The sequence below is a fragment of the Peromyscus leucopus genome, chromosome 18, assembly GCF_004664715.2.
Source record: "Peromyscus leucopus breed LL Stock chromosome 18, UCI_PerLeu_2.1, whole genome shotgun sequence".
In the NCBI taxonomy this organism is placed as follows: Eukaryota; Metazoa; Chordata; class Mammalia; order Rodentia; family Cricetidae; genus Peromyscus; species Peromyscus leucopus.
Genome location: NC_051078.1, coordinates 39,230,618 through 39,252,895, shown reverse-complemented (window position 1 = coordinate 39,252,895; position 22,278 = coordinate 39,230,618). Strand labels below are relative to the sequence as shown.

Genomic DNA, 22,278 nt, shown 5'->3' with positions numbered 1-22,278 from the left:
AAAATAATTCCCAAGTCTTGAGAGGTAAACAGACTGATTAAGTTCATGGAAGTTCTATTTTTATTCGCAGATAATGCCTCTGAGGTAGCAATTACTGCTCCAGGAACTGGTCACCATAGAAACAGCTCTACAGGCCCAACACCTGACTGCTCACCTCCATCCCCCGACACTGCCCTAAAAAATATCGTGAAAGTTATCCGACCCCAGGTAAGTAAGTTCCCAGAATGACATCATGCACACTGTAACGTGTGATTCTGAACAAAGACCTGTAAACACTTTGCGTCGACACAGGGGCTATTGTGTAATGTATAATAGATTTTTGCATTAAAAGAAGAGACTCAAGACAGGCCGATGGTTTCCTACAAAGTTCATAATAGACACTGAGATCTCTATTAGTTCTTGGAACTTTTGTATTAGGAGAAGGATTAAATGCAGCTCAGAAACATTTTCCTCTCAGCACTTGAGTAACGATGCTGTGGTTCTTGAGCTACTACTGTGTGTCTGAAGCTCTTCCTGGACAAAGTACATTGTTTGTGCTCGTTTCTCTGTCCTCAACCCCCGTGAAATTTATACAGTTGCTCTCAATTGCTCGGTCTCTTAAGGCTTCTAAACGGTTGTGTTAGGTACTGTACCACCCTCCTCCATGCTGTCCTCCAGTGCTCTTGTTCTCGGTAATCTGTCTTTACCTTTTGTTCTTTTTTTTTTATTCCTGTCACTGTCTGTATGCTTTTCCCCCTCATCCCCCTTCTCTTTCTGTTGGATTTCCCAGTAGGCGGTTTGCAGGCAAGCTTTAGAAATATCATTGGGACAAGCTGTTCTGTGATATTTCATTGAAAATAGCACTTATAAAGCTGTTTGCATTATATTTTTTTGCCAACAGATGGACCTAGAACATGGAATTGGTGGTGTTCTCAACCTGGCTCATTCTGAATGGGCTTCATAAAATCCAAGAAAGGGGGACTTAACATCCAATCAGTGCCTCTCAGCATCTCTGAGACATAGAGCAGAAATACATTCTTGAGTCAATCTATAGTGTGATCTTATGTCTAAGACCTGTATAAGCAGTGATTTGTTTAATTAATAATATTCTTCGTTATAACTTACTTTAGATTATTTTATGGCATTCCTATCCTCATCAGCAAATAGCATTTCTGCTTCACATATTTGGTATAGTTTGTAAAAAGGCTTTTGTATAAATTATGTCATTTAAATGTCCACTGATTCCCAGGGAATTTGTAGGCTAGTGTTGTAGATAAAGATCCTGGGGTTCTAATGGGTCAGGCCTGGCTGTTCATTGGGGCGTTCCTTTGCTTTTCTTTAATATAGTAGCTGTTTCAGCTCATCAACACGAAAACCAGAGTCACGTGGTGAATGTCTCATTTGTTTTCCCTACTTCTCTATGTAAGTATTTTGATGTTCCTACGTAAGACTTCTTGGTTATTCATGAGTGAAAAACAGATTCCTTGGAGACACTGGATAAGGATTCTCTACTAAGAGAGAAGAAGAATTAGTCTTTCCCAGGGATGAACCTGTTACTTAGTTATCCATTGCCAAGGGGTCCACCTGAAATCATGTACATGCAAGCAACACTGAGTGGACTCAGCAGTTTGTGTACACACACACACACACACACACACACACACACACACACACACACACACATCTAACGACAATAATCATAGAAAAAGAGGACATGCATTTGAGGGCGCTTGAGGAACCTGGAAGGATTGGAGGAAGGAAGGGGGAAATGATGTAATTATATTTTAACAAAACAGAAAAGGGAAAAAAAAAACCCTTCTTGCTGGCTGTGGTGGTATATGCCACTGATCTCAGTACTTGAGAGGCAAAAGCAGGAGGGTCTCTGTGAGTTCAAGGCTAGCCCAGTCTCTACATGGTAAGTGAATTTCAGGCTGGCCTGAACTCTGAAAAACTAATCTTTACATATTTCCGTTCCGGTTAGATTATTTGGTAAACTGAAGGAAACTAGAGATAGCAGAAATAGCATCTTGACTCTATTTCTTGTTTCTCCCTGTTCTTCCTATGACTTCTGAGTTCTTTGGTCCTTGGTCACTATAGAGAGAAGGAAGTAGAAAATTCTCATAGAAGTAATTATGAAGGAATATATGATACTACTCCTGGTTTCTCCCCCCCCCTTTTTTCTCTTTACTGAAAATGGATTCTTTCCTCATACAATATATCCTGATTACAGTTCCCCTCCCTCCACTCCCCCTAGCTCCTCCCCACCCCACCTCCCCTCCAGATCCACATCTTTTCTGTCTCCTATTGGAAGAGAACAGGCTTCTAAGAGATAACAACCAAACCTGGCAAAATAAAATTTAATAATATAAAGCAAAACCCAGCACACTGAGGCTGGACAAGGCAAACCAACAGAAGGAAAAGAGCCCCAAGAAGCAGGCACAAGAATCAGAGACCCACTCATTCTCACAGTCAGGAGTCCCATAAAAACACTAAACCGGAAGCTGTAATACATGCAGAGTAACTGTGACAGACCAGTGCAGGCCCTGTGCTTGCTGCCTCAGTCTCTGTGAGCTCATATGCACCTTGCTTAGTTGATTCAGAGGGCCTTGATCTCCTGGTGTCCTCCATCTCCTCTGGCTCTTACACTCTTTCTGCCTCCTCTTCTGCCACTTTCCCTAAGCTCTGAGGGGTGGGATTTGATGGAGACCTCCCATTTACAGCTGTGTAGTTCAAGGACTCCGTGTGTAATGTCTGGCTGTAGGTCTCTGCATCTGCTTCCATCTGCTGCAGGAGGAAGCTTCTCTGAGGAGGAATGGATAAGGCACTTACCTAGGAGTATAGCAGAATATTATTAGGAGTCAATGTACTGATAATTTTTTCTTTTAGACTAGTAGTGTTTGGTTTTACCCTAGGTCTCAGGGCTATGTAGTCTCTGGTTCTTGGTCACCCAATCAGTGTTGGGTATGGGTTCTGTCTTGTGGAGCAGGCTTTAAGTTAAATCAAACATTGGTTGGCCACTCCCACAAGTCCTCTGCCACCATTGTTCTAGCATATCTAGCAGGCAGGTTAGATTATAGGTCAAAGGTTTTGTGGCTGGGCTGGTTTCCATGTTTCTCTCTCGGTAGTCTACAGAGTACCTTCCCACACCAAAGACACTAGAATGTAGGGGTGAATGCTTCATGTAGGCACCATCTGGAATTCTCCATGTTTAATCAGTTGTGTGGGTGTTGTCCTTGGCAGTGGGGCCCTGATGTCAGTTTGCAGAGAGCAACCCTTTGTCTTAGCATCAGTCTAGGCTGTTTGGGGATTACCATGGGACCCCCACACACACCTTGGCCAACAACCCAATCAAATGCAACCCAGCTCTGGTACTAGAAGCCTCATCTGGTGACAAGAGATGGCCAGATAAGACTCCATATCCCCCATTATTATGAGATCTCATTAGGATCGTCTTCATATACTTTAGGAAGTTTCTACTGCACTAATTTCCATGAAGTCCTTCAAATGTTCTTCAGTTCCTGCTGTCTTTCCTCAAATTCCCTTCCTCAACCCTACCTCCCTTCCCCCTCCCTACCTGGTCCCCCCATTGCTGTCTCACTTGCCCCTAGTCTACCTTTAAAATCTCTTCTATTTCCCTCTCCATGTGTGCCCCCCAGTCCCTTCCTCTATTCCTGATCTTTCTGGGTCTGTGAATTGTAGGTTGGTTATCATTTATTTAATGGCTAATAGTCACATATAAGTGAGTGAATGCATACCATATTTATCTTTCTGGGTCTGGGTAACCTTACTCAGGATGATTTTTTTGTAATTCTATCCATTTCCCTGCAAATTTCATGATGCCATTTTTTAACAACTGAGTAATACTTCGTTGTGTAATATACCTCATTTCCTTTGTCAGTTTTTCTGTTGAGGAACATCTTGGTTGTTTCCAGTATTTGGCTGCAAAATATCCAATATCCAATAAAATAATTGCAAAAATATCCAATAAAATACTTGCAACAGAATCCAAGAACACATCAAGAAGATCATCCACCATGGTCAAGTAGGCTTCATCTAAGAAATGAAGGCACGGTTCAATGTACAGAAATCAATAAATTTAATTCCCCATATAAACAAACAGAAAGAAAAAATCCAAATGATCATCTCTTTATAGCAGAAAAGGCCTTTGACAAAATTCAACACCCCTTCATGATAAAAGTCCCGGAGAGTGTAGGGATACAAGGGACACACCTAAACATAATAAAGGCATTTTACAGCAAGCCAATTGCCAACATTAAATTAAACAAAGGACTGCTGGGTTCACAGAAGGGCTTGGAGACCTGAGGGTGTACAAGGAGCATGGATAGATGGTAGAACAGAAGAGACTCTCCAGTGTGAGCTCCTGTAGTCAGAGCTGGGGATGAAACATTGTTTCTAAGGAAAAGACATCTATTGGTTAGTTTATAGAAGTGCCTGTATTTGGGGCACAAGTTTAATCCTCTAAATGTGCTTGGGGATTTTAGCTTTCCATCTAGAAATACAAGAAATCTGGTTGGAATCATTTGTGGGTATTCAGCATCCATTTACTAGTAAGATTATTTTTAAGTTAGAAATCAAAACCATGGTCTAGCTAATGCCAGAAAACGGTTCTACCATTGATCTATGTTCTTAGCCCTAAATAATAAATTAACAACATAATCAAAGCAGAGTTTCACTTTTAAAACTAGAGATAAGAGACCTTCAAGTTCATTTCCCAGATATGATGGAAGGAACTGATTCCAGGAAGTTGTCTTCTGACCTCCACATGCCCATCATGGTACATACACATCCATACTCACACCTGTACACAACACATACACACACTCACACATTTACACATCACACACACTAACACACATGAACATACACACACAGATGCACACACACATAAAAACACAACACACACACATACACATGAACCCATGACACATACACATGAACACACCACACACATGTATGTACCATGCACACACATATTCACACATGTACACACCACACACACTCATACATGTACACATCCATATACATACATGCTCACACATGTATACACCACACACATACACACCACACACAGACACACACATACTTAACATAGGCTTTGAAAATAAAAGGATAAATACAAACATTATGAATTTGTATTTCTTTGCTTGCGCATCTTTGACCCTGGGAAGAATGTGTGAACAGGGGAGATGGAGGATAAACTTTACCTTATTCACTGAAAAAAGATGCTGCTTAGGCAGCACAGGCTGGACCACTTCTGTTCTTTCCCAGCTTAGTCTCTTTATCCTACCTCAACATGGAGAGCCATTGCACCCACGGACCCCTGGCTTCTGGGAGAGATGGAGCTGGGCAACCCTGCAGGTGTTCTGAGAAGCATCTTAATTACTTGCAAGCCACAGATCTTTCCAGTGATCTGTAGAGTTTGTTTTTGTTCTGCACGTTTTTTAACCAACTAAGTCACAGCTGGCGGCTTCACGTCCCTGCTTGATCTCCTCACCTTTGTTTCTTTGGGTCCTTTCATGTCTTAAAAGCCTCCAGATTGTGAAACATCCAATTTTTAATTAATAAGAACTAAAATATTTATAGGCTACTGGCTTCTCTTTGTTTCTCTCAAGAATATTAACCTATAAGACTGAGTTTTTCTGTTTAGAATAACCTACAGGCTTCTACCTGAAAAACTGATAGATTTTTACACTTGAAAATACTTGAAAAAAAATCTCTTTTTAAAAATTAAGTGAGTGTACTGGCCTGACAATTTTCATATAATACAATCTAAATAATTACGTGTTGCTTAAGTTTGGCTTTTTGTTCCTAAACTGTCATAAAAAATTGTGTGTATTTGTAATGTACAGTAGTATGTGTAGATGAATATGTACTTTGTGGGGTGGAGAATCTATCTCATTAATAGATGCATCCCCTCCCATCATTTTTGTATTAAGAATATTTAGCATCCTCTCTTAGCTTTGTGTATACAGTATGTTGCCACTTACGTAGCCACCAGGCTGTACATAGATTTCTTGAAGTCACTTCTCCTATCTAACTATAAACATCTGTCTTTGACTAGCATCTTTCAAAACAGTTCCTCCTACCCACCCCAGCCACTGGTATCTACTATTCTGATCTCTGCTTCTATGAGATTATTTATTCCTATATTCCACTGAGAAGGGAAATGATGCAACAGTTATCTTCTGTGTCTGACTGAACATCACTAATTGTCAGGGAAATGCAAATTGAAATCATAATGAGATACCATCTCATTCCTTTAAAAATGGCTATTATCAGAAAGAGTCGGGATAATAAGCATTGGCAAATATATGAGACAACTGAACTCTTGCACAGTGTGAGTAGAAATGTAAATGAACATAGCTATTATGGAAAGCTGTGTGGAGGCTCCTAGGAAGCTAAAATTATGACTACCAGATAATAGAACTTGCCATATGGTCTAGCAACCCTAGTCTTGGGCACAGATCTAAAGCCAGTGTGTCAGAGAGAGATCTGTGTTCCATGTTTATTGCAGCACTAGTCAAAATAGCTGACATAGAATCAGCCCAAGGATTCACCAGTGGATGAATGGACAGAGAAAGTGTGGTTTGTTCACACAACAGGGAAAAAATATCCAACCACACACAAGCAGAAACTCATATCATTCTTGAAGACTCGTATGAACCTGGGGGATGGTAAGTGAAGTAAGATGATTTTATTTTCAATGTTTCCTGGTAAAGAATCTTACCACCCTTCCAATCAAACACACAGACCTTGAGTGAACAGCTTCACACTTGGTCTACTGTACCTGTAGGTGTGATCTCACCCCAAGCAGAAGGAGCTCTGCCATCACTCCATTCTTCTCCTGACCCTTGCCAAGAAATTCCCCTCATTTCTGCCTCACAGACGAGTGCTGTGTTAATTTTTGTGCCACAGATTAAGATAACCTTCTATGAGACTTTATGTAAATGGAATCCTACAATTCATGCATTGGTTGGTGTATATCATCATTTGATTTCTTTTACTCAATATATACTTTTGAAACTCATCTATGTTACTGCTTTTAAAGAAATGAATAGTATTCATTGTATAAATATACTACAATTTATATGTGTATGTATGAATATATATATATACACATGTGTATGTATATATATATGTGTGTGTGTATGTATGTATATAAAACACTGAGTCTAATTGGTGCTGTCCATATATGCATGAATGTGAGGTCATCTACTGGGGCATGAGCAATCTACTAGTGTGCACCCTCCACAGAAAAGTGACCCTCCTCCTCCAGGAGCCGTCAACTACCAATAGCTCCTCCGCTGGGGGCGGGAACTTAGGAACCACACCCCCTCTATGTTGGAATTTTTAGCTAATTTGAGCTGTGCAGGTCTTGTGCCGGTAGCCACAGCTGCTGTGTGCTGTATTGTTTATCATGACACATGAATTTATTTGTATATTTTTATAGATGTATGTTTTCATGTAGGTATGAGTGGAATGGCTGGACTTGAGGTAGATAATTTGATAATAAACTTCCCTATAGTCTGAAAGTAGCCATTTCATTTTATAACCTCCAATAGCAATACGTGACAACTAAGCTTGTTAATCATTTTTATATAGCCATCCTAGGCATGTGAAATGATTTATCATTATAGTTTAGTTTAAATATTCTGGTGACTAATGACATTGAATGTCTTTTCTATAGCTATTGCCCGTTCTCTTGAGAAACTTCTCTTCATTTTTAACGGAATTTTTCAACTTTTTGGTTTATAGTGATTCTGTTTACACTCTCATAATTTGCAAAAGATTTGGATTCATTGTCAGACAGATGCATTGTGAATATTTCCCTCTAGTCTCTAATTTGGCTAAGTATTTTCATGTGTGTCTATTGATGAATAGAATGTTTCAATTAGATGAGATGCAATTTGTATAATTTTCTTTTATAGTTACTGATTTTTCTCTTGTCCAGGATATGAATGCATTTTCTCATATTTTATTCTACAAGAGTGTTTTTTTCTCTTACTTAATTTAAGCTCAGATTTATAATCTACTCAAGTTATTTCCTATGCTATGTTAGGTAGGATCAAGATTTGGTTTTGACTACTCATCAAACTAAATTAATAATTTGTAAATATTAATTACTTTTACTTTCTAATTGTTGTTGGTACTTGGAAAATCAATTGAATTTATATTATGTGTTTCGTTTAAAAGTTATAGTTTGTCTTGTTTTTACAAACAATGCTTTCCCCAGGATTTTCTTATGTCCATTTATGATAACAATAGTTCACTTTTTCTTTTGTAAATGTGTGTCTTTTTCTTCTTATTGAGAATGTGGTAGAAATCATTGTTGGCATGTTAACCCTAAAAATATCTTCTTTGTTCCCTGCCTTTGGGAAAAAGAATTCATTTTCTCTACATGCACTATAATGTAAGATGTTGTTTAGGGGGACTTTACCCCTTGGTTTGCTGAGAATTTTTAACATAAAGGGATGTTGAAATTTCGCCAACTGTTCTTGTCTGTAGGTGATAAGCAATTCTCCCCTTTCTTCAGTGATATAGCAAAACACATCCTTCGGGGTTTCTTTGTTTTCAGGTGCTAGAGTTCAAATGCAGCATGTTAGGAATACTGGTCAAGAGTTCATTCACTGAACTACATCTCCATCATGTGTGTTTTAACTCCTTTAAAAAACACATTAATACAGCTTTGCACTTATGGAATAATGATTGTGATGTGTTGTTTTATTTCTGTAATGCTGAATGCAGGGGTAAATTGGATAAAGCACCCATAGTAGACAGATGCATTGGATGTAAGGGCATCAAAGATGATGGATCATTTGGAAAGATTGACTGGTGTTTGTGAATCATATTAAGAGAAATAAGGACAGACTTGAAGAGAGGGTGACTTGGACAACAAGCTGCTCCTGCACACCTGCCCATGATGACTCTGTTTAGATTAGATGACATAGCAACCTAGAGGAAATAAATAGTTTTGGATATTCTGTGTGCTCATCAAGCTAACAATAAGATGGCTTAATAATTATCATCTTAAAATGCCATCACTTCCTGTTCTTATCAAATAGAATCTTGAACTGAAATTATATAAAACTCTTGCCAAATCTAGAATAATATTTTGCTGGGCACTGTGGGGTTATAAAATACATATGTTAAATCTTAAAATTAGAAATGAGAGTGGGTATGTAAAGAGCCGAGTCATATAACTCAGAAATAAAAACCCAGAATATTGCAATGGATTACAACAAAAATAGATAAAGAATAAAGAGTCTTCAAAGAAGCAGCTTCAAAAGTATTTATTATTAAATATTGAACCATTTCTGTTATGGAGCATATATTTAATTTATTTCTTACATAAATGCTATGAGATTGGTATTTTTTGTCTTTATTTTAGTAATTGGGCCCAAGGCTTAGAGAAGTTGAATAATTTTCTCAATGTGACACAGCCACTAACTGGAAGAACTCTGAATTCCTAATGTCAATAATCTTTCTATTAATGTTAATTAGCTCATTGGGGAGAAAATGATCAAGGTTGTACAGTTATATTCCAGAGGGATAAAGTGTGAGAAGAGAATAATGGACTGGAAAAAAGGAAGATGAGCAGAAATGTGGATGGCCAAATTTTATAGCCCAAAGGAGGGAAGCAAGGAGGCCCTGTCCTTCATTTGAAGGCTTACAACAAAAGCCATGCAAGAAGAGAAGGTTGCCAATAGAAAGAGAACAACGCTATTGAAAATAATAACCTAATAATCTTAGGTAAAACAGAAGTTTGGAAAGAAAAAAAAGGGGAAAAAGAAGTCACCTAGACCCACCAATCCACCAGCAATTCTCCACAAATTAGGACTGCCTAGGAAGTTTTTGTAAAACATAGTTAAGCCTCATCCAAAGCCAATTAAATTCATCTGAGGGGGGCTGGAGAGATGGCTCAGAGGTTAAGAGCACTGACTGCTCTTCCAGAGGTCCTGAGTTCAATTCCCAGCAACCACATGGTGGCTCACAACCATCTGTAATGAGATCTGGTGCCCTCTTCTGGTCATACATGCTGTATACAAAATAAATATATCTTAAAAGAAAAAAAAAAATTCATCTGAGGGCTAGCACACAAGATCCTGGACCAACAGTGTAGTATAGACTGATAAACCTTTTAAATGGAAAATAGCTATCAAAACTGCAGTGACGACACTGAGCCCAGGGAACTGTGTAGCTTAGCAATCAGCATGCATGAGTAACTGACTCAGACTTGTGACCTGCTGCCTCTTCGTGCTCTCTTGAGAGAGTGTCATACTGTAGATGACTACCTGGAAACAGATGAAAGTTCAAAATTCTAGGTATGGTTTCTAATTGTGCCATTAGAAAACTGAGAAATTATTCACTCAAACTATTGCAAGTTGGAAACTGTCTACATATTTAACCCAGTTTTCCAACATAGGTTACATAGAGGAAACTCATAGAGGATCATGTGAAATGTTTACCCATTGGTACCTTCATCTTATAATTGATAGAGGGTGCATTCTGTCACATGCCCTCGGCGTAACCTTTCTGGTCTTCTGTTTGTCAGCAAAATGAGGGCTGTGGGTTACCTGCCTAATCCGCAGGAATGCAGTGAGGCCCAAAGCAATTATTAATAAAAATTGGATACAGTAATCGAAACTTCAGCTTTTCGAGTACATATCTGAGAGCCTTTCTGAGTTCCTTTGATCATCCGAATCTACCCAAGAGGATGCTGACTAAATATGGCATGGTCACAACTTCCAGCATTTACAGTATCGGCATAAGAAAGCCTCACAAAGTATAAACCCTGAGAATTAGGGGTGTGAGTTAAACCACATAGGAAACTATTTGTTATTTACATTTTCTATTGATTAAAAATACTTACCTCCCTTCCTAAGTTATTTTTAGTTTGTGGCCAAATTGTCATAGATTGCAACATGCCATTAACATTGAGGTATTGGGTTTTTTTTTTTCCTCGTAAGTGTTTTCTTCCATTGCATAAGGATATCACTGGGTGGCATTTTTGACATGCCTTTTCTGTTAGAGCATGTCTAGGAAGTCTGTATAGATGACAGAGTTCTTAATGGAAAATTTCCTTGAAAAAGAAGAACGTCTAGAAAGTAGAGTTGTCATTATTTACTTAATGGCATAGGTAGCGGGTTACAATTTGAAATCTAATTGTATCGATTGTAACTTGTTGATTGTTCTGGGTAAATCTTAAAGTTTCCTATTGCATTTGCCCCTAAAGTCACAGGAACTAACGTGACAACTCCGTTAACAGTATACATAATATACGAATCATTTTAGTTCCCAATCTTAACTGTTAGAAAATCCTGGAATTTAGCAGTGTGAGTGTCCCAGACCACAGCATTCTTGATTTATTCATTCACTAAGCATAGTGGAATGCTGACCATATGCTGGGCATCTTAAGTAAAGATTTGAATGTGACCATGACTAAAATGTGGATTCTATACTAAGAAAACCTTGGATGAAGTGGGAGCCTGTGCTCTGGAGTGGGCTTTTTGAATTTTGTTAATGGAGTTCATCAATCAAACACCCAGGGTCATCCTCAGCCCTCCCCTCACCTCAGACTGTTCCATCCATGTCCCCTCACCTTCCCAACGCAAAGGCTGTCTGCATGCTGTAAGTTTATATCTCCAGCCCTGGTCACTTTCCTGAACTCTATTTCCATGTTCTACAGATGCCTCTAAGTACCAGTGAGGGTGTCCAATAAGCTTCTAAAGAAAAACAGTGCTAGGCTTCATATTAATGGCACCCCATCTGAAAACATTCCCCCATCTTTAATTCCTTTCTTTCTCTACATCCCATATTCAACCCAACAGCACACTGTCTAGGATGACCGTTCTCAGAATGTGTCTAGCCTACTTGGTATTATGTAATGCTCTTAAAGTCTATGATGTTTTAACTGTTTTAAGATTCGTAGAAAGATGTTTCACCTTTTTTCCATGAGTGCAGAGTGGAGATTTTCAGAAGTTGTATGGTATGGGTAGCCTCTGGTGATTAATGGACTGTCCACCAATGCACTTATGTTTATAATTTACTCAGTATTGGTTTTAATATACTAAATATCAGTGTAATATAGTCCTCATGAACAAAAATGCTGTTGTATTCTCAGGAATCTATATGGGTGAGAATGTGGCTTGAAACCAAATAGTTTTAAAGTCAACCCTCTCTTTATTAATTTTTGGAGCCTTTCTATTGCTTATACTTGGTGTATGCTAGTAATAAGTTTAATAAGCATATTTTAATTCAGCTCTTCACTAATTCAACATCAACACTCTATTTAAATATACTTCTTAAACCAGGCCCTTCTTTTTTGTTGTTTTCTCTTTTTGTTTCTTTAGTAAGAATTTTTTATTCATTTTTACATACTAACCACAGATCCCCCTCCTGCCTCCTCTCAATCCCTCCCAGCCTTCTCCCCTCCCCCTATCCCCCATTCCCTCCTCTGAAAAGGTAAATCCTCCCATGAGTGCCAGCAGAGCCGGGTACATTCATCTGAGGCAGGACCACCGCCACCCCAACTCCATATCAAGGCTGTGCCAGGTGTCCTACCATAGGTAATGGACTCCAAAAAGCCAGCTTATGCACCAGAGATGGATCCTGATCCCACTACCAGGGGCCCCTTTAAGCAGCTTGAGCTACACAACTGTCTCTACAGTCTGTTAGTCTAATCTCTTCGACTGGACTCCTGGAGCTCGGATCCAGGCCCTTCTTACTCTCTTTCCTGCGTTACTTTTCTATAAGCCGTCAACATCTTCTCTCTGGAACTCTGGAAGGTCTGTCTGCTCTGTGTTTTAGCATTAATCATTGTGCCTTTGCTGTCTTTTCGAAACTCAACAGCCAGCCATACAAATCATGTCACATTCCCCGATCAGTCTTCCATTGAAAGGAAAGATATGTAACATCACGGGCCATTTAATTCTCTCCTTAACATCTTACAGTGCTGACTCCCTCCTCTCTCCTTAGCTCATTTCACTCCGCCATGCTGTCTTTCCTGAATGGCCAAACTGCTCCTACTTGAGGTTCCTATTATTGATTGTTGATTTTTATGGAATATCTACATGGAAACTTACATGGCTCATTACTATCCTTCCTTCAGATCGTTCCTCAAATGCTACCTAGCAAGCAATGTCTTCTTTCTTGACTATGTAGTCTCTGTCTCCTTTATGGTATTTGCCCTCACAGCGTTTTCCATTTGAATTAGCACTGTATTTTTGTCACCTTACTTTCCAGTTTCAATGGATGCTCCACGAGAATTGGAACTGTGTCCTTAATTTAAAAAAAAATCCTTAACCCCAGCATGTAGATTACTACCTTGTACATAATTTGTGTTCAGTATTATTTGAATTAATTAACTGAGCATAGTTGAGTAAATGGCAGAAAAAAACTATTCTGTGGGGAGATTACTCAAATTGGATTTTATATTTGAACAAGAGTTAAGTAGGTGAATGTGTGTGTGTGTGTGTGTGTGTGTGTGTGTGTGTGTGTGTGAGACTCTCTGTGTGTGTTTGTGTGTCTCACAGAGGAAGGATGTGATGAGCAAGGTAATTGAAGTCCTTTAACTTTATGCAGTGCAGAATTTATTATTGGAACTTCTAATAAATCAAGATGTCTTAATAAATCAGGAGTCTACCCTCCTCTCAATCAACACCCTATTATTCAGCGCTATTTATTACATGAGTAATGCTCTTAGTAAAAAGTTTTCATGGTCACCTATATTAGAGATGTACAGGATTAAAGTTTCTCATTGAATGAAGTTTTACATAATCCCCCCCACCACACTACTGACTCTGGAAACCCATTGGTATATTTCACAAGTAGTGAGTCACAAAAATCAATTTGAGAAATATGACTAGGGTATCTTATTTGCATTTGTACTGCCAATCTTAACAATTTTATTCTGGTTTGATTTTTTTTAATTCACCTTGCACACATTCACCTTGCACACATTCACACTATTAAGAAAGGGAGCACCCTGACTCAGTAATAAATACACATTTTATTTAGTATGTTACAGAGTGGTATGCATGCCCTCTATACTTAAATCCCTGGAACAACCGTGTAATACAGATAGAACTATTATGATTCCAATTTTATACATGAAGAAAGATACAAAAGTATGTTGATTAGTTATGCTGTGTTGAAAAGTAAGTTCTATTTTCAGGGACTTAACAGTTCTTGTCTTATAGGTCCTTCATTTGTTTAGTTAAAGTTACCCCAAGGTATTTTATGTCATTTGTGGCTATTGTAAAGGGTGATGTATCTCTGATTGCCTTCTCAGCTTCTTTGTCCATTGTATAAAGGAGGGCTACTGATTTTTTTGAGTTGATCTTGTATCCTGCTATGTTGCTGAAGGTGTTTATAAGCTTTATCAGTTCCTGGGTGGAATCTTTGGGGTCACTCAAGTATACTATCATGTCATCTGCAAATAGGGAAAGCTTGACTTCTTCCTTTCCAATTTGTATCCCCTTAATCTCCTTATGTTGTCTTATTGCTCTGGCTAGAACTTCAAGTACTATATTGAATAAGTATGGGGAGAGCGGACAGCCTTGCCTTGTTCCTGATTTTAGTGGAATCTCTTTGAGTTTCTCTCCATTTAATTTGATGTTGGCTGTTGGCTTGCTGTAAATTGCCTTTATTATGCTTAGGTATGTTCCCTGTATTCCTGATCGCTCCAAGACCTTTATCATGAAGGAGTGTTGGATTTTGTCAAATGCCTTTTTAGCATCTAGTGAGATGATCATGTTGGTTTTTTTTTTAGTTTGTTTATATGGTGTATTACATTGTCGGACTTTCATATGTTGAACCACCCTTGCATCTCTGGGATGAAGCCTACTTGATCATGGTGGATAATTGTTTTGATGTGTTCTTGGAGCCTGGTTGCCAGTATTTTATTGAGTATTTTTGCATCAATGTTCATGAGGGAGATCGGTCTGTAGTTCTCTTTCTTTGTTGCATCTTTGTTTAGTTTAGGAATCAGGGTAATTGTAGCCTCATAGAAGGAGTTTGGTAACGTTCCTTCTGTTTCTATTCTGTGGAACAATTTAAAGAGTATTGGTATTAACTCTTCTTTGAAGGGCTGGTAGAATTCTGCACTGAAACCATCTGGTCCTGGGCTTTTTTTGGTTGGGAGACTTTTAATGATTGATTCTATTTCCTTAGGGGTTATTGGGCCATTTAAATAGTTTATCTGGTCTTGATTTAACTTAGGTATGTGGTACCTATCCAGAAAATGATAATCTTTTAGATTTTCCAGTTTTGTGTAGTAGACATTTTTGAAATATGACCTCATGATTCTCTGGATTTCCTCATTGTCTGTTGTTATGTCCCTCCTTTCATTTCTGATTTTGTTAATTTGGATGCTCTCTCTCTGTCTTTTGGTTAGTTTGGATAAGGGCTTGTCTATCTTGTTGATTTTCTCAAAGAACTAACTCTTTTTTTGTTTGTTTGTTTGTTTGTTTTTTTCGAGACAGGGTTTCTCTGTGTAGTTTTGTGCCTTTCCTGGAGCTCACTTGGTAGCCCAGGCTGGCCTTGAACTCACAGCGATCCACCTGGCTCTGCCTCCTGAGTGCTGGGATTAAAAACGTGCGCCACCACCGCCCGGCACAAGAACTAACTCTTTATTTCATTAATTTTTTGTATTGTTCTCTTTGTTTCTATTTTATTGATTTCAGCCCTCAATTTGATTATTTCCTGGCATCTATTCTTCTTGGGTGAGTTTGCTTCTTCTTGTTCTAGAGCTTTCAGGTGTGCTGTTAAGTCACTGTGTGAGATTTCTCCAATTTCTTTATGTGGGCATTTAGTGCTATGAATTTCCCTCTTAGCACTGCTTTCAAAGGGTCCCATAAGTTTGGGTAAGTGGTATATTCATTTTCATTGATTTCTAGGAAGTCTTTAATTTCTTTATTTATTTCTTCCTTATCTCCTATTGGTGATTCAGTTGATCATTATTCAGTTTCCATGAGATTGTAGGATTTCTGTAGTTTTTGTTGTTGTTGAAATATAACTTTAAGTCATGGTGGTCTGATAGAATGCAGGAGGTTATTCCAATTGTTTTGTGTCTGTTGAGATTTGCTTTGTGGCCAAGTGTGTGTTCGATTTTAGAGAAGGTTCCATGGGGTGCTGAGAAGAAGGTATATTCTTTTTTGTTAGGATGGAATGTTCTGTAGATATTGAAAACTAAGTTCTAAATCAAATTTGTTAAATGCCTAAAACTGAAAAACAAGTAGCTGGAAGGAATTATAAATTCCCTTGTGAGCAGAATTATTTTAGCACTGTCTTATTTTATGTTAATTTGATAAGTTTTAAACATGTTATTATACAGTCTGAGAAAAAAAAACCTGCACACTGTTTGAGTGTGGGAGCCAGATGAACCACCCAAATCTCCTGGATTTCAAACCACATGAGAGATGCGATGCAGGAGCTAGAATCACAAATGTCATATTTTTTTAAATCATTTTTAGAACTGATGGGATAATGTCATTCTAGGTATGCGGCTGAGTGTACCTTGCTGTCAGTTTTCCCTTTGATTAGGTACATATCCCAGTCATGAGCATAGCTGGGCAACCTGTGGGCTGGTTTTACCACAGAAAAGCAGAAGACATGTTCGTTGCTCTGGAGAGTGAAGAACCAAAAGAGGCAGTTAGGAGCATGCTCAGCTTTTACCTCAAATTTACTTTCTAGATAAAAACTTCTAACTCATTAGGGGAAAATAGCTGAAGACTGGGAAAATAGATCAAGAATAATACTCTTCTCGTGGAAATGGGAAGCCAAAGAACAACAGTTGAGTTTAACGATGTGAGGACAACATGTCTCCTCTGGTCAAATGACCCGGAGCTTTGGAAGGGATTCATGTCTTTTTGCCAGGCATCAAAACTCTACTTCTCTAAAACTTTGCTCCTCTTCCTCTTATGTCAGTTATTCTTAAATTACCTTCTACCCAATTGCAAGCCAGAAATCCAAGTCACTCAGGGCTCCTCTCATTCCTCCACTCCCTATATCTAATTAGCCACCAAAGCCTGTCAGTTTTGCTTCCTAAATAAGACTCAAAACCTCCCTCCTCTACTCTCCCTGCCCGTCTGAGGGCTTTAGACTTTATTGCTGAAATAACTCCTCTAGTGGCTCCCTAGCTCTCACTCTCAGAATATAAATACAGAATTTATGTTCTGTATTTTCCATGTAGTACTGTTTGTGTTATGATTGTTATTGTTGTTTTATATTTTAAAATATTTGCAAAGTTATAACAAAGTTGGAGCTATACTACAAAGGCTTTTTCTCCCAGAACTATTGGTAAGTTGTTATAGACCCTATGCCTCATCAGTTACAAGTAGTGAATTACTTCCTATAAATGGGATATTTATCTGTCGTCAGAAAGTGTGCCATCAAAATCAGATCATTGCCTTTGGCATATTATTAACATTTAATCTTAAGATTCCATTCAAATGTTGAGTCTTGTCTTGACTTCTGCAACCCCTTCATGTTTAAAGATAATGGGCCAACAGTTCAATAGAATGACTCTCGGTTTAAATTTATCTGATATTTTCTTATTAAACCCAGGATATGAATTTTTATCAGAAAGAGCCAGAGAAGACTCTGGTTTCTTTATTGTATCCTATCAGGTGGGACGTGAACTTTGATTTGTCTTCGTCGTTATGACGTCACCTTAATCACATAATTACAGTGGTGTCTTCCAGGCTTCTCTGCTGTGAAGCTGCTTACTCACTTACTTCTGAACTTGATAAGTTTTTATGAGAAGGTATTTTGAAATTATGCTGTCTCTGTTGAGATGCCCTTCTCCACACACTCATTTCACTGATAATCTGATACGTTCTAGGAGTTTATATTTCAGAAGCGGTAGATAGTCAGTGGCCCAGTATACAGAAAATAAATACTATTATAACCACAGATTGTGATAAATTGTATGGATGAACTAAACAGAAAATCCGTACTTGAGAGCAGGAAGCCGACGCTTTAGATCAAAGAAGACTTCTATGAAGAGGTAGTATTTGAGCTTGAATATGAAGAAAGGTAAATGGCCAGCAAAGTAGATTCCTTGGAGCAATGTTCCAGGGGACAAAGACAAGAGACCTGACGGGGAATCAAACTTACAATAGAGGAGTAGACAAGAAATACATGTATCAACAGCACAGGGCTCGGTAGTTTCCTGTGAGACAAGGCCAGTCAGGTCAGTCATGGTGAGGACTGTCCATTTTACTCCAAGCACAATCAGAAGTCACTGGAGGTGTTCAGCACAAGTGTGGCAGGATTTGATTACATTTAAAAATATTTTATTAATTTTTTGAGAATTTCATGCAATTTATTTTGATTATATCCAACACCCACTCTTCCCCTAGATCCTCCCAGATCCAACCCACATCCCCATACCCCCAACTTCATGTACTTAAAAAAAAAAAACAACCATAAGTCTCCAGTTGGTGATGCCCATATACTCCAGGGTATGGGGCCATTCGATGGAGTGTGGTTGACCTAAGAGTCACACCCTTAAAGAAAACTGGCACTCCTTTCTTCAGAAACCATCAACTGTCCATAGCTCCCCAGTTAGGACTGGGGGCTTGTGAATCTCTTCCCACTCCAGGCTTCAACACTGCCTGGCTTGGTCTTGTGCAGCTCTTGTTCAGGCAACCACATGTGAGTTTATGAATGCAGCGGTCCTGTCGTGTCTGGAAGAAACTGTCTCACTGTGGTCCTCCCTGACCTCTGACTCTTACGACCTTTCTGCCTCCTCCACCATGATGGTCCTTGAGCCTTGTGGAGGGGTGTGATACGGATTTGTGACTGATCACTCCACTGACAATTATTCTCTGCCTTTTGACCAGCTGTGAGTCTCTGTATCAACCATTTATCCACTGCACAAAGAACCTTCTCTGATGATGTCTGAGGGGTGCACTGATCTATACTTATAGAGATGCTAATTTAGAGGGTAGTTCGATGTGCCCATTTAGCAGAATAATAGTAATGGATTCACTCCTGGGGCTTGTGAGCTCTCAAACCAGATTTACAGTATCTCACATGTGTTTCTCCCATCGAACTGGCCTTAAATCCAATCACAAAGCAGTCGGTTATCCCCACAGCGTTCACACCACTGCTGCTGTACCCCTGGGCCTATCTTGCCACCACACCGGTCCTTACTGCAGTTCACAGCATTCACAGTGCATGAGTAAGACTGTAGGGAACCCTGGCTCCCCCCAGCAGCCTGCCTAATGCATTCCAATACTATGAAAACTTGCCAGCAGGGAGGAAGCTTCCTGGCCAGTACCAGTTTGATTTCTCTGTGTCCTGTGACCAGTGTGTGGGGGTCTTACTGTCAAGTTCTTTGGACAACCAAGAGCAATGGCAGTAGTCTATATTGCTTGGGGGTAAACAGAACAATCTGACCAACAACTTAAGGGGGGTACCCTATGTCTGACATAAATGTGGCAACCTATGGTTATCCTATATGCCTATGTATAAGCACATATATATATATGTATGTATGTATGTATGTATGTATATGCAGGTTTCCGCTGGGTTTTTTCAAACATTTTGAATGTTAGTTATTTCTTCTCCCAAAGGAATGTGTGGAAACCATATTAATTACATTATTAGTTATAAAAGCAAAAATTAAAAGTGATGCCCTACTAGTTTGTGAAATTTGTTTTCTATGATTCCTAGCATTCAGCAAGGAACTTGACAATAAATGAGTTTTACTGAGTGGCCAGAAGAATAGCTGACAAATTTTGCCATGAGTTCTCAGAAGAGTCATATGGGGCTGGGGCAGTGGCTCAGGCAGTGTAGTGCATGTTTTACAGGCATGACAACCAAACGTGGATCCCCAGCATCACCACATAAAGAAGCCTGGGGCAGCCATGCATACTTGTAACCATAGTGCTGGAGAGGTGGGTACGGAAAGATCCTGGGAGATTGCTGCCCAGGCTGTCTAGCCAAACCTGCAAGCTCCAGGTTCAGTGAGAAACTTGTGCCAGAAAATAAAGTGAGAACAATTAAGAAAGATACCCAATGTCAGCCTCTGACCACCATACACACACACACACACACACACACACACACACACACACACACCACATACACACACACTACAGACACATCACACACATATACATGCACACATACACACACGCAAGCATACAACACACACCCACCCCACATATGCACAAACTGCACACACACACACATGCACACATACATACACACACCACATACACACACCACACATATGCCACACACACCACATTCTCACACACATATGCACACACCACTCATACACACACTACATACACACACACATAACACACACACAAAACACACATACACACACACACACACACACACAAACTTTGCATATACACAGAAAATTAGAGTTATATGAGACAGCCATAAATACTAAATTAAACTGAGTCAAGTACCAAACCATGTTATTATTTTAAATTAAGATTATTATTCTTTCATACATTTCTTAGATATGGGAAACACTAAATCTCTTATATTTCCTGTTGAATTCTGCTAAAATGTAACACAGATATCATGTGTAGGTCCACACAACTGCAATTATACATGAAATAACATATTATGATAATTGAGTTAGTACAAGTGTGTGAAGGAAGGACTGTTTAAAATAAGTCCAATTATAAAAACAGACATTAGACAATGCACTATGACAAAACACTGACAGGGATTAATAACAGCCCTGAAAGGTGTTGTCTTATCTTCTCATCCCTGCTCTCGCTCACCCCCTCTCTTCTGTCACAACAGTTGCGAATGATTAGTTCAGCAGTCATTTCTCTATCAACTAACAAGAAGAGCGAGAAGATAGAGCCCCAGGCTGTCAGTATTGCAAATTGAATCTCAGAGATATTTACTTAACACAAAAACTGTGAACATAAGCCCAAGGGAAAAATCAAATAGCCTTGACTATAAAAAAAGTAAATGTTATAAAGCTTCAAAAATAACAATTAAAATCAAAATAAAGTGAAAATGAGGTAGAGATATTTATAATAAATAAACTGTTACATGACCAATACTTAATGTATAAAAGTCATTCATAAGAGCACGATAAATATTACGAAAATGGAAGGAAACAGAGTAAGGATCAGAATGAAGATCTCAAGAAAGAAAAAGATAAATATCTAATACATGAGCAGAGAAATGCTTACCAAATCCTGAATATCAAAGGAATGTCACCTGAAATAGTATTTAACCTTCAAAGTGCTTAAAGCTTTTTAGAGTGAACATCTATCCTGGGCTTAGTAAATGTATGCATGGTAAAGGCATGGTCATGCAGTTCTGGACTGATTGCAGAAGAGATTTCTACTATTTGTAAGTCTAAATAATTCTTCCCCTGCACCAATGAAATGCTCAGAAAAACTGGGGAAAAAATCTTGCAAATATTTTCAATGTAGCAACATTCTCTCAGCAAAATTCTTCAAATGCAAGATAGAATTAAAGTATTAAGCAACTCTCAAAAATTAATTTACTCACATAATAGCAGTTAACAAATTATACTCTTCTTTCTTGCTAGTCTTTGGTGTCTTCTATCATGAGCCCTCATGTCTCCAGATGAGAGATGGGACTGTGAGACATTCTCCAGGACAGTGACACTTATTTCCAGAGGAATTCTCCCTGCAAGTTTCTACTTAGAGCGGTTGCTGCGATTACCAAACTTTGATGAGTTTGATAATTGTCTTTATTTTCCCCTATCCCCAGTGCTTCTCCTTTATTTATCCCTTTCTACTGCAGATTGCAGTTCATCAACGAGGTTCATTTACATGGATGCTGGCAGTTCCGCTATTATCCTTTTTTAAGAGGAATGTATTGTTGTAACATATGTAGATCTTTCAGTTAGCTGCTGCCTGTGCTAGAACTTACAACAAACAAAGAAAACAACCGCTTCCTTATTTTAAAGTAGGCATTATCCTGGCGCTTCCTTTGTACGATCCCAGTTACATCAGACAGGGATTTCTGGAGAAAAGTTGTGTTATTACCTTCATTTCAGCTACGTAAACACTCAACTGTAAATATCGGTGTTAGGATTTGAACCCAGTTTTACCGTCATGTCATTTGAATTTAATATACAGATGAATTGGATATTTGTTCTATTTGCTCATTGATACAAAGGTAAAGAAACAGACTTTAGAGTTAGAGGTTATTTTAAGATTTAATGAGGTTTTTTTTTTTCCTTATGAGAAATTCACACAAAGATTCACTATAGATTAGTCTTCCAAATTTGTGATTATTTAGAAATTGATTACTTTA

The 22,278-nt window shown here is 38.7% G+C and overlaps 1 protein-coding gene across 7 annotated transcripts in view; it reads left to right on the top strand.

Moving 5' to 3' along the window:
• Anks1b (ankyrin repeat and sterile alpha motif domain containing 1B) overlaps positions 1–22,278 on the top strand; it is an 854,565-nt gene that overhangs the window by 205,342 nt on the left and 626,945 nt on the right. For all 7 annotated transcript variants that reach the window (XM_037211910.1, XM_037211909.1, XM_037211906.1 and 4 more), the window contains exon 4: positions 71–207. In XM_037211910.1, the coding sequence (XP_037067805.1) occupies positions 71–207 (137 nt within the window). The remainder of the gene's footprint in view (positions 1–70; positions 208–22,278) is intronic.